Below are 12,083 nucleotides of genomic sequence, written 5' to 3'. Positions count from 1 at the left end.
GCAGAGAGAACAAAAAAAATCACCCCAGGACAAAGACTTTGCAGCTTCTGTTGATCAACACTTGCAAAGAAACGATTCTGTGATCACAAGTGCCTCATTATCAACAGCATCAGCACCGGGGACTGCCTGAGCTTTCAAACACTGCAACAGTATTTAGCAAGTATGGGAGATCCCAGGAAAACCCCGGAAAGGGCGACTCCCAGGGTGCAGTGGGCTGTGTTCTTACACAGCACCTTCAGATTCAGCAAGGTCATCACAAGGGGACATAGTCCTCAGGGGAATGTGTCTGCACACCTCAAAACTCAGGCCTCAGATGTTCTACATCTCTTGCTGAACTGGGACCTCTGAGTAGGCAGAGCTTCATTCCTGTCCAGCCTGACATAAATGGGGGCATTTTGCTTTTATTTAATGGTACATCAGTCACTTACCAGCAACAGAACAAGCCAGAGAGGCTGTTTCACAGCCACACGTAGCTACTATTCCTGATATGTCCCCCTGGCAGAAAAGAACTTTGTCCCACCTTTGCTTGCTCCAGGCCATGCAGCAAAGCATGAGAAACCAGTCAGAGTATGAGAGAGCACCATGGTGTGCTGCATGGGGAGCCAGGGAGCCAGCAGTGGATTAAACAGTGGATTAAATAGCTGAGAAGAGCTGGACACTTAGATGAAGGGGTAGAGACAGTCTGGGAATGGATGGGCAGAGGTGGATGGGTGCAGACACTGCATGGGAACACAGGGATGCAGAGACAAGGTGCATGACAGCCATAGAATATCCTGAGTTGGAAGGGACCCACAAGGATCATTGAATTCTGATCCCTGGCCCTGCATGGGACAGCCCCAAGGATGAGATTGATCTGGTGGTAGATAGACAGGGCTAATTCTGCCATCCCATCATTTCAGCCCAGTGTTTACACTTGGGTTCTTGCCTCCTCCTGGCCCCAGCCATCTGCTGCTGAGCTGGCTCCCCCAAGATGATCACAGACCATCTCCTAAGTGTCCAGGATGGCTCCATCCACCTCCAGAAGACTCTGGCCTGTAGCCTGGCATTCCTTGGCTGTTGCCAAGTCCCAGCATCAGGAGTCTGTGCAGGTGAGTATGGAGCTGGGTGCTCAGTGAGAAGAGCAGGTGCCATGTGAAAGCCCCAGGAAGAGAAGCAGTTTTCCAGGACCTAGAGGGTGTGAAGGGTGGCTGCTGGAGTGCTCTCCCAGCATTCCCTCTGTGAGGTGTTAAACCACTTGAGCTTCTGGGCTGGAGGCCCCAGGAATCAAACCTCTCAGCTCAAAGTGGTGACTGCAACACATCTCCAGAGCTCCCCAGCATGAACATCATGCCCTTAGCACGTCCTGCTTCCACTCAGGCCCTTTGACCTCTCCCAAATACTCTTCTTCAGGGGAAGACACCCAGACAGCTCCATTTCTGCTCCAGCATGAAGTGAGGGGTCACTGTTCTGACGGGACCAAGGTAGTGGAGGTGTTCCAGGCTGCAGGAGCAAAATCACCTCCCTGCAGGGAACCAACCCATACCAAGCAGCCCTGGGCCCCACAAACCTGCTGTGGGCAGACTGGGGGCACTCTGCAGGTGATGCCAGTGGCTGCTCCTGCCTCAGAGTTCTTCAGCTCTCCTAGTGCCACTGACACAGTAGAACTCCCAACACCAACCCGTGAGCTTGGCTTAAGGAGGAGATCACAGGGTTTGTAAGATTAATGATGGACATATGGAGTCAGGAGCTGCCCAGGATCCCATGTCAAGCTTTCTTTGGTGGCCATGAGAACTGCTGGCCTGCTTTTTGAACAAATCACAATATGATTCCAGAAGCTGGGCTTTGCTAAAGTACCAAAATGCCCCCACGAGTGCTGATGATGCTCAAGTGTTCATTTGTCATTGTCCTTTTACGGCCAGGAAAGAAAACACCGACAGTGGAGAAAGAGACATCTCAAAGCTGTGCCTCCACGGGGCAGAGATGGGGCAGGGCAGTTCCTACTTTGCCATAAGATCTCCTGGAGCAAAAACACCACCAGCAGAGCAAGGCAGAGAGTTGCAAAGACGTGGCTTGTACTACAGGGCTTGGAATGTTCAGTGACTGCTGGCTTTTCACACCAACTCCTGGTGCTTCCATGAATGGGGAATGTCTCATTTTAAAGACAGTTTTCTGGGCAATCTGGAAACAGGGTCTGAGTGCACCTGTGGTAGAAAATCAACAGTACTAAGGGCAGGTGCAAATCTCTTGTTTTAAAGCCAGTGTTGTTACCTTCAGGCCTGGACTCAGTGTGTGTGTCACGGTCCCTGCTGGAATGCTGAACTAGACCATTCCAGGGGCACTGCTGTGGGGAACTGCCCCTTTACAGAGACACATCAACCCCCCTTTCCTCCCCTGAGGAACTTCCCACTCTGGCAATGCACAGTAAAACACTGCAACACACACAGACAAGACTGAAAAAAGGAAATAAAATTAAAAGTGATATGGAATATCATGGCAGAGAAGGGCTGGCAGATCAAGTCACACATTCCCAGGTACACAGCAGTTTATGGAGGTTCCTTTATACCAGGAGCATTTCATGGGATGCATATCAGCTGCTAATGGCTTGCCAAGGGAAGAACATTGCACAGTCACTTAGGAATCCACACAAACAAAAACCCTTACTGTTTTTAACACAGAAGAAAAAAAAAAACCACAAGTCAAATGCCAGTGCTTCAAAGCAAAACACTAGAATGACTGCACTTACCACCTGGTAAAGGGTTAAAGAGCAGAAAGAGAAGTTCCAGGAGCAGAAGGGAATTTAAAAAAAAAAAAAAAAAAAAAAGAGGAAAAGGAGAAGAAGAAATTAATGTTATACATGCAGAAAAATAAAGAGAAGATTTTTTCAAAGAAAAGCTCAGGCATTTCCACACCTGGTCAAAAGGAAGTTATTTTTATTTTGCCTAGGTATCACGAGAACATTTCTTCTTACCAGGCCTCTTAGCCAGCTTGTCAATGAAAAATAGAAATGGTAAGGTTTTGGAGCTTTAGGTAGGTTTTTTGGCCTTTTCAATAATGTTTGTCTTCCCAGAGGCATATCTTGGATCTGTTTTTTCCTTAAAAAAAACCCTAGACTAAATAAGATTATTTTGGACTGAAGTCATATAGTTTGCCTTCTGCCACAATGGAAATGCTTTGGTGGAAATATTTCCTTGGCTCCAACGGTTTTGGCTGAAGGATGAGTGCAGAGATGGGTTACTGGGAGCCATGTGGGTGGGAATGGACCCAGAGGCCAGAGTGACACTGCTCATAGCTCCCTGTTCCCAGAGGATGAGGCCATGGCAGCTGTAGGCAGCTTGGTGCAGGCCACATCTGGAAAGGATGTCACAGTGCACATCTGGACAGGATCCCCCTGAAAAACCAGTCACTCCCTTCACTGGCTGCTGTGCTGACACTGTCACTGCCATGAGGGCAATATCTGTGTTGCAATTATGGGAAGGGTCTCCCAGGTGGGCCCTCAGGATGGCCCTGGTGAAGTTGGTGGCCTTTGCATCTTTGCCCTCATCGGTGAAGAGCGCTCATGTAGTGTCCTCTTCCCAGCCCCACAGAAAAAGGCCCCCCTCAAACGTGATTATAAACCAGCATGAAACAAAGAGAGGTGAGTTACGGCCTTCTGTGCTCTCATTACAGGCTAATGAAGAGAAAATCAGGGCAAGCCTGTGCAGATGGACAGCAAAGGGTTACCAGCTGGAGGCAGAAGAGGAGCCTGATGACGACCTTGAAAATCCTGGGTCACGCTCAGGCTGCTGTAACAAACTCCAGCCCTGTCCCCTTCCATGTCCCCTCCACCTTCTGGGGGGTCTGCAGCTCCAGGTCTCAGCTCTCAGAGGGGCAACGAAAGAAGGTACCTAATCAGCCTGAGAGCTGAGGAGCCCCTCTACCCCTGGAAAGGGAGCACAGCCCTTGGAGCCTCACAGCTGCTCTACACCTGCACTATGAAGCTGGAGAGCAGGGAGGGGATCTGGGTCAGCAGTGCCTTCAACCTCAACACTGAGCAGGGCACAGGGTCCACTCCCAGAGGTGTGGCTGGGAAATGGGTCTCCAGAGGTGCACAATGTCCCAGTGCTGTCCCCTTGGACAGGTCTAATCTCCTTCCTGGAGTTATTTTTCTCTCCTCTGCTCTACACATTCTGGTTGACCTTTTAAGAACAAATTCAACCTCCTCCATCAGAAAGAACCTCTAAAAGGTGGTGAGAGATCTTCTCACAGCTTCTGCTCTTCTCCAGCCACTCTTTTGGGCACTGAGCTCTGCTCACACTGCTCTTTGTCTCCAGAGGCCCCTCTGGTATGAAATTCTCCTGTTACATCTTGGGGAAAAGGAACAGCTGAGATTTATTTCGTGTTTTGGGAAGGAAATATGAAATCTAGACCTGTGTGAAACAACTGACCCCCTTGCAGCAGTTTCTGGGACAAGGGGAGCTTCAGGTGCCTGCAGCACAAGAAGTTGCAGCACAACTGGTGCTGCTGTTCCCAGATCAACAGAGAATGGTGGGGAAGACCCCAGTGAGAGCTCCTGGGACAGGGCTGATGTGTGCAACAGGTCCTGGGGGGAAAGCTGCACTGCCTGTCCCTCTAAAGGATAATTGCTGTCAGCAGGAGACAGGCCTTTGGCTTGAGTGGGGAGTGACATTTGTGTGTGAACCGTCCCCAGGTCCAGGTCTGGCACCCAAAATTCCCCCTGGAACAGGTCAAGTACTCTCTGCCAACCTATCTCAATTTTCCAGCAACACACTGAGCTTGAGGGAAGAGACCCCTATACTGGGAAGGGACAAAGGATGGATACATCTCCAAGGACTACTTACATGGCCGTGCAGGTCTGTGTTTAGCAGCATCAGGGCACAGGTAAGGGTGTGAATCCCATCTGAAACACACAACAGTCACACAGCTATGGCTGATTACTCCCCTTCCCAGGCAGTTTTGGTGTTTGCTGTCTTGACAGCCCACCTATTGCAGAACCAAGGCCAGTTGCTATGGCTGGGGACCTTAAAGAATACCTGTTTCATTCAACTGTGTAAGACAGTTTAAAAAATTACAAAGTCATCCTCTTCTCCCTCAAACTCTGCCTTTTCCTGAAACAATCACCAGGGAACTGTTTTTAAAGCAGTTTTGCCAATAGCTTTCTAAAGACCAGACTTTCTACTAAGTCTTACTCCATTTCCATGAACCAGATGATCTTTAAGGTCCCTTCAAACCCTTTCTATGATTCCATGGTTTCCATTTTGTCCTGATGTCACTGCAGATGGGGCAGAGACCCCAGCAAACAGAGCTGGTTTGCCCCAGTTGATCATAGTGACCTCAGGGGTTTGTCCTGAGGTCTTTGGCCATCAGTCCCTGCCAGTCTCTAAGCTCTTGGGGCTGTATGGAACAGTGACACGTCCTGAGCACTCCATGCTCAAGGCCAAGCTCTTTTTAAGCGCTTTTTAAGTCTCTGTGGGAGGTTCTGGACTGACATTAGGCTTTGCTCTATAACTTTGGTCAGGTAAATCATGTCCCACACGGCCCCAAGGTGGAGCTGGTGTCCCAAAACCTGCCATTCTCTCGCTGTTCCTCGGCTCAGTTGCACTCACTTTTTCTCTCAGCTCACACAGCTGAGAGTCAAAACACAACCAGGCAGTTCTTCCACGTCTGGGCTTCATCAGTACAGGAAAGGAATAACAAGACAGAATTCTCTGGGAGAAAAACCAGGGTCGGTCCCTTCTCCCAGGCAATGAGCAACAAGACAAGAGGAAATGACCTCAAGCTGTGCCAGGAGAGGTCCAGGTTGGACATCAGGAAGAATTTCTTCACTGAAAGGTTGGTTAAACATTGGAAGGGACTGCCCAGGGAAGTGGTGGAGTCCCCATCCCTGGAGGTGTTCAGGCAATGACTGGATGTGGCGTTTAGGTCCCATGGCCCTGGTCTGTAGGGTTGGGAGGTGGATGCAACAGAACCAGGGATCACTTCCAGAGAGAAGCGTTGGAGAGGAGTCAGAACTTGGCATGTGGGATATTTCAGCTGGGGACTGCTGCTGGAAATTCAGCCTGCAGTTTAATGTCTCCAGGTGCAGGACCCTTCCCAGGGAAGTTCATCTTTGGATCAGTGGGGGAGAACATCACACAAACACAGGGAAATGAAACATGGAGAGGGGGTGGAAGGGGAATAACTGGCAGCTGAGAGCAGGGCAGCAGCCTGATTCCACCCATGGGGGCATTTCCAGATGCCTGTTAGCAGGTGTGTAGAGGCACTTATCTAAGTGCAAACATGGGCATGCTCGTGTCTGGGTGTGTGTCTGTGTGTGCACACGTGTACCAGGGATGACCTTTCCCACGGAATCATAGAACCAAAAGACCTCTAAGATCATCCAGTCCAACTGCTGACTCAGCATCACTGTGTTCATCACTGAACCTTATCTCCAAGTGCCACACTTTCTGAACACTTCCAGGGATGGTGACAGTGTAGAATTATTAAGGTTGGAAAAGACCTTTAAGGTCATCGAGTCCAACAGTTAACCTAAAAATGTCAGAAGAAACTGTATCCACTTAAAAAATAACGTGGAGAGGCTGAAAGTAGCTCTGAAAATCTGCAGCTACAGCGAGCCCAGAATTCTACCCAGCTGTGCTGTTTTGTGTTACAGCTGGAGATGTGGGGAACACAAATCCTGTGTGGGGCAGGCCAGCAGCTTTCCTCAATCTGCATGGAAAGGTCTCCTTCCACTCAATGTCTGCACCCAGCATCCCCAGTCCCTCCCAGGGCAGGGATAACAGTCAGGGCAGGATCCCAGGGACAGGGGTCTGTACCTTCAGACGTGCTCTCCTCTGGGTTGCACTGGCAGTACCGCCGGGAGAAGTGGATCAGCACCCGCTCCCGCTCCTGCGTCTCTCCCATCAGCGGGAATGCCTTCAAGAACGTCCTGCAGGAACAAAGGGATACTTAGAGACCTCGTGGATCAGTCTGCTGGGCAGTGTCCACGCTAAGGAGTGAGATGGGAAGGGGTCCTTTATCCTCCCCCCAGCCTGTGCACCCCAGGCCCTGCAGGTGGGATGCGAGGGGGTCTCTGGAGCCAGTGCTGAGCTGTGCAGGGAAGCGCTGCCAGCTGAGCTCTGACCCACCCCTGGCTCCATGGCACCAGGACGGGTTGCCCATCCCAAGGGAAGAAGTCGCTCCCACTTGCCCCGATTTTGTACAGGACGGGATTCCTGGGAAAGCTGCTCTCCACCATGGGGGAGCAGGTTGGGGACCCTCCCCTTGAAGTGCACTTTTGGCGGCAGCACCTTGTGCCAAACGTGCCAAAGCAAAGATTAAATGACAGCCTGGAGCTCCCCCCTGTCCCTGCTCCTATCACATGGGAGGCCCCCACGGTGCTGGGAAGCCTGGAGGAATCCCCACTGCCCTGCTCCATCCATCCCAGAGCCCAGCTCACCTGAGTGCTTTGTCAAGGGTCAGGCCAGTGAAGTCAAAGAAGCTGAGATACTCCTCTGCTACCAACTTGCTAAATTCATTGCTGTAATTAAAGAGGGAGTAGTCAGCCCTTTCATCAGGGAAGAAGACACTGTCCACAAGAGGAACAGCAGACTGCTGCCTCCTGGCCAGCCCAATCACAGCAAGACATTGCAGACGTGATTCCAGACCCAGGGGGACTTTCTCTGGGCTTAAAAAGGACAGTAACATGCCTGCAGGCAGCCCCAGACACCTGAGAATGAGAGACACCTCCCCTGCTGCACCCCTCTTGTGCTGCTGGTCAGGCAGAGCCTCCTCCCAAAGCATCCATGAGGAGGAGGAGGGCATAAGGATGTCCTGTGCTCATCCAACACCTTCTTCTCTCCCATTGCTGGATGTGTTTCCTCCTCCCACTGCAATATTCCTGCTCTCCACCCCATCCCACCCTCTCATCACAGCACCTTGCTCCCATGGCAGATGGATGCTGCTGGAAACTGGAGCAGGAGGGCTCAGCCAAGCTTCTGGCCCTGCTCATCCCTGAATGCTTCTCCAGAAACCACTGCCCTGCCACGTTTTTGTAGGATGCTTGGAGATGTGTTGTCTTTAGAGCCAGAATGGGGCCTGTGGAGCTCCTCTATTTGCACAGCTCCATGGAAGTGCAAGAGTAATAAATAAAAGTGGGCAAGAAATCAGACATGATCTCAATATGCTCAGCTTTTGCCATATACAATTCCTTTTCCTTCTCCCCATGAAATGAAAAGTGTTTTGCTAAGGATTCCACATCCAAATTCATGCCAAGATGTGTTAAAGCAGAATTCATTGCTTTTCCTACGGCATTATCTCATCTCTGCTGTGAGGTGGATGCTGCAAAGCCTCTGGTGTGGATGCACAACACACAGCAGGGTCGGGCAGAGCAGCAGGACAGCTCCAGGGGAGAGTCCCAGGCTGAGTTTTGAGAGGCAGGAGACAAATATTGGTGCTGGGGGTTGTGCAGGAGACTGTTTCAAAGCTGTATGAAGCCACAAGGCCTCACACTCGTAAAACAATCCTATCATTTTGGGATTGCTAGCTGTGGGAAAGACCTCATGGACCCACGGCCAAAGCATTTGTCTGAAGCAGTGTCACAGTCCCTGGTGTGCAGATTCCTGCCAGCTTCCCAGGGGCACTTCTCCACTTGTCCTGGAACTTCACAGCAGAAGGTGACCACGTGTTTGTGAAAGGAGATGTCACCACACCTTCACCTCTGTGGCAAAGGATGAGCAGAACTGAGCAAGCCCCAGACCTCCCCTGGGATTCTCTCAGCTCTGAGCCTGCAGAAGACCTCAAGCATTGGCTGTGCCAGTGCTGGGAACCAGCCAGTGCTCTCCCTGCCCTCAGTCACCCCCTCACACGGGCTGTTTTAGTCTCTCAGGAGTAAAGCACTTTCCCCTTCTACTCTGCCCTCGTGAGACCACATCTGGAGTATTGTGGTGTGCAGGTCTGGGGGCCTCAGCACAAGAAAGATGTGGATCTGTTGGAGCAAGTCCAGAGGAGACCACAAAGATGCTCTGAGGGCTGGAGCCCCTCTGCCACAGAGACAGGCTGGGAGAGCTGGGGTTGTTCAGTCTGGGGAAGAAAAGGCTCCAGGGAGATCTGAGAGCCCCTTCCAGTGTCTAGAGGGGCTCCAGGAGAGCTGGAGAGGGACTTCGGACAAGGGATGGAGTGACAGGACAAGAGGGAATGGCTCCACACTGACAGAGGGTGGGTTTAGATTAGATATTGGGAAGAAATTCTTTCCTATGAGGGTGGTGAGGCCCTGGCACAGGTTGCTCAGAGAAGCTGTGGCTGCCCCATCCCTGGAAGTGTCCAAGGCCAGGTTGCATGGTGCTTGGAGCAACCTGGTCTGGTGGAAGGTGTCCCTGCCCAGGCAGGAGGCTGGAACTGGGTGAGCCTTAAGGTCCCTTCTAACCCAAGCCTCTCTATGATTCTTCCCATGATTCTATGAGTCCTTCTGTTGGGACATCCATTTACCAGGTGTCCTGGGAACCTGCTTGGGCACCCTGTGCCCTGGGCACAGACCAACAGCTGCCTTGTCCTGCAGCACTGCAGCCACCAGGGGAGAGCAGTGTCTGACTCCCACACTTACTCTCAAGCTGAGCTTGAAGGAATGGCCTTGCCCGAGGCTCCCTAAAGCAACAAGACTTGGCATGTCTATACCCAGCACAGATTTTGGGTGGGTTGAACTGCTTTTGAGATGTTTCCACGGCCTACACATGGAGCTACACCTTAATTTACATTTCTAACTAGACCAGGCAGGATGAAGGTGGGAGGGAGCTCCCCTTCACCCCACGCTCCCATCGAGGCAGCACAGGCTCAGCTCAGTCAGTGGGTCTTGCTGAAGGCCAGGAGTCCATGGGGAATTTGTGAATCCCAGGACAAGTGGTCTGAGCCAGCTGCTGTGGTGCCAGCAGTCCTCATCACACCTTCCTGTGTGCCCCCCTTGGTCCCTCTCTGCCTGGAGAAGCTGCAGTATCACAGGTCACCTGAAGGCAGCCAGCCCCCAGGAAGCCACAAACTCCTATGTCTAGCCAGGGGGTCAGTGACATTGTTGGGACTCTTCTCCCTGAGCTCCAGAGCCAGTTAACATGTCCCAGGCCAGGGGATGCCAACACTGGCCAGGGCAAGACCATGGACCACACTAAGGTGGGCTCAGGTGTTTGCTCTGGCCTCCTCATTCAGTAATTGTCCTCCTCTCTCTCTGTGCCAGTCCCAGCCCTCCCTGCAGGAATGGGTGACACTTACATCATGCGGCTCAGACACCAGAGACATTCCCACAGGAAGGCATTTCCCCTGGGGACATTCCTGCCATCCTTTGGATGGTGGCCTTTCAAGGCATTTCCCATGCGGGCATTCCTGCCATCCTCTGGCTGGTGGCCCTGCCACACAGACCTCCATCCAACTGAGGTGAAAGGTAAGAGGAGCTCTGTAGGCCTTCATCAAGCCTTTTCTGCTTGTTTGACAATGATGAACGGTTTTGGCTTTGGTTTATTTTACTTCTGGCGTTTTGTTTTGTTGTTTTCTTTTTTGTTTTGTTGTTTTTGAGAAAATTGCCAATGACCACAAAGTAAAAAAGGGCGTAAAACAAGCTAAATAGCTTCAAAATGAGATTTCACTTTTTGCTCAGCCCTCCTACACGGAGCTGACCTCAAAGCATCACTTAAACTTACCCTGCTCCCACTACCACAGGTTTGTCTTACATTGTCTTAAGTGAGAAAGACCAACTTAACCCACACCTATCTTCATCCTTCTCCCTTTCCTGCTCCATAACAGGAGCCTGCAGCTCTGTTCAGGTCTTATGCCAGGAAATGGTTCAGATGTCAAAACCCAGCTGACCAAAACAAAACTTTTATTTCAAAAGCTGTGTGAATTCCCAAATGTGGGTCACTCAACACCCTCCCAAGGTGTGAGGGTTGCAGGGGTGAGTGAGGACAGCAGGAACTAGCAGAGGAATAGACTCAGAGGACCATTGCTTGGAACTTACTCCCCCTCAATGAGCTGTCATGGCAAATTTGAAAGAAAGGAGAAGGATGTCAGACCTGAGGCAGCAGCAGCCAGCAATGCACCTGCTACAAGAACCACAGCAAAAGAGAAGGATGGGGATGCTGCCAGGTGATACAAAGGGCCTCTCTGGGAGACCATTCCTGGGCTCCTTCTGTCCCAGGACTAAGCTGGGAGTCACAGACTATCCTTGCTACTGAAAGGTTGGGTATTCACTGAGGTACAAGGTGTGTTCTGCTGATCTGGGCAGGAGGGAGACATTTCAAGGACAAAAAAAAAAAAAAAATCCCAGCAACATGGGTTATATCTGATCCAGGCAAAGGATGATGGGGATTGGTGCCTTCACACCCACTGGCATCCTAAAATAATCTGTTACTGCCACACTCATTACTGTTACTCTGTCTCTTAGAAATCTCTGCAACTCTCCCACTTTTGAGTATTTGAATAAACACTTTTTATTACCCTTCTGCTCTACCCAGGCAAATCTACCAGCTGAAGTGCTTGGACCTCTGGTGTTGCTCTCCTGCCATCTTACAGACTGGGTTGGGAGGCTCTGCAGCAGGAAGGTTTTGGGGTGCAGACACGAAAAACCTGGGGACTGGCAGGGATCCCTGTGACAATCCAGGTCTGGATCCTAAAACCTTCATCCTGGGGATTTGCTGTAGTCTTGCTGGGCCCTTACCAAACACAGGAAGCTCTCGGTTCTGATGGGCAGCAGCTTGTGGCAGCTAATGCCCAACATCTCGGGCAGCTCGTAGGATTCATATTTTAAGGGCACTGGGCCAGTTTCAACTGGAAGGATCTCCAACAGCCCCATCCAGCAACCAGGTTTGCCCCTTCCAGTGCTCCCCAGACCCTCCCCACCACTGTGCTCCAGGCTGCCGCCTCTGCCACCCTCTCCCAGGGCGGCCCCGCTCACTTTTTGCCGAGCTGCCGTGCCACGTCGCAGCGCTTGAAGCCCTCCAGGTTGTAGAGGCGCTTGGCCAACCTCTTGGCAGCCTCGCTGTCCGCCCTGCAGCCGTTGGCCAAGGTGTCCGTGCTGCCCTGGTCCAGCTGCTCCGTGCTGCCCATGTCGGAGTCGGAGTCTGACAGGGTGTCCTTCAGGCTGGCGTCGC

The 12,083-nt window shown here is 51.5% G+C and overlaps 1 protein-coding gene across 2 annotated transcripts in view; it reads right to left on the bottom strand.

Annotated features, from left to right (window-relative positions):
* The window catches only part of PSD2 (pleckstrin and Sec7 domain containing 2), an 86,890-nt gene that overhangs the window by 22,748 nt on the left and 52,059 nt on the right, over positions 1-12,083 (bottom strand). Inside the window, exons 5-8 of one of the 2 annotated variants that reach the window (XM_027726242.2) lie at positions 11,888-12,082; positions 7,415-7,495; positions 6,792-6,904; positions 4,816-4,876 (exon numbers count right to left, since the gene is read on the bottom strand). In XM_027726242.2, the coding sequence (XP_027582043.1) occupies positions 4,816-4,876; positions 6,792-6,904; positions 7,415-7,495; positions 11,888-12,082 (450 nt within the window). The remainder of the gene's footprint in view (positions 1-4,815; positions 4,877-6,791; positions 6,905-7,414; positions 7,496-11,887; position 12,083) is intronic. The other variant, XM_027726257.2, reaches the window with a different exon arrangement.

The sequence above is a fragment of the Pipra filicauda genome, unplaced genomic scaffold, assembly GCF_003945595.2.
Source record: "Pipra filicauda isolate LSUMZ 115617 unplaced genomic scaffold, ASM394559v2 scaffold3_size10097308_pilon, whole genome shotgun sequence".
Classification (NCBI taxonomy): Eukaryota; Metazoa; Chordata; class Aves; order Passeriformes; family Pipridae; genus Pipra; species Pipra filicauda.
The sequence above is the reverse complement of the archived record's forward strand: the minus strand, read 5'-3'. Positions and strand labels throughout refer to the sequence as shown.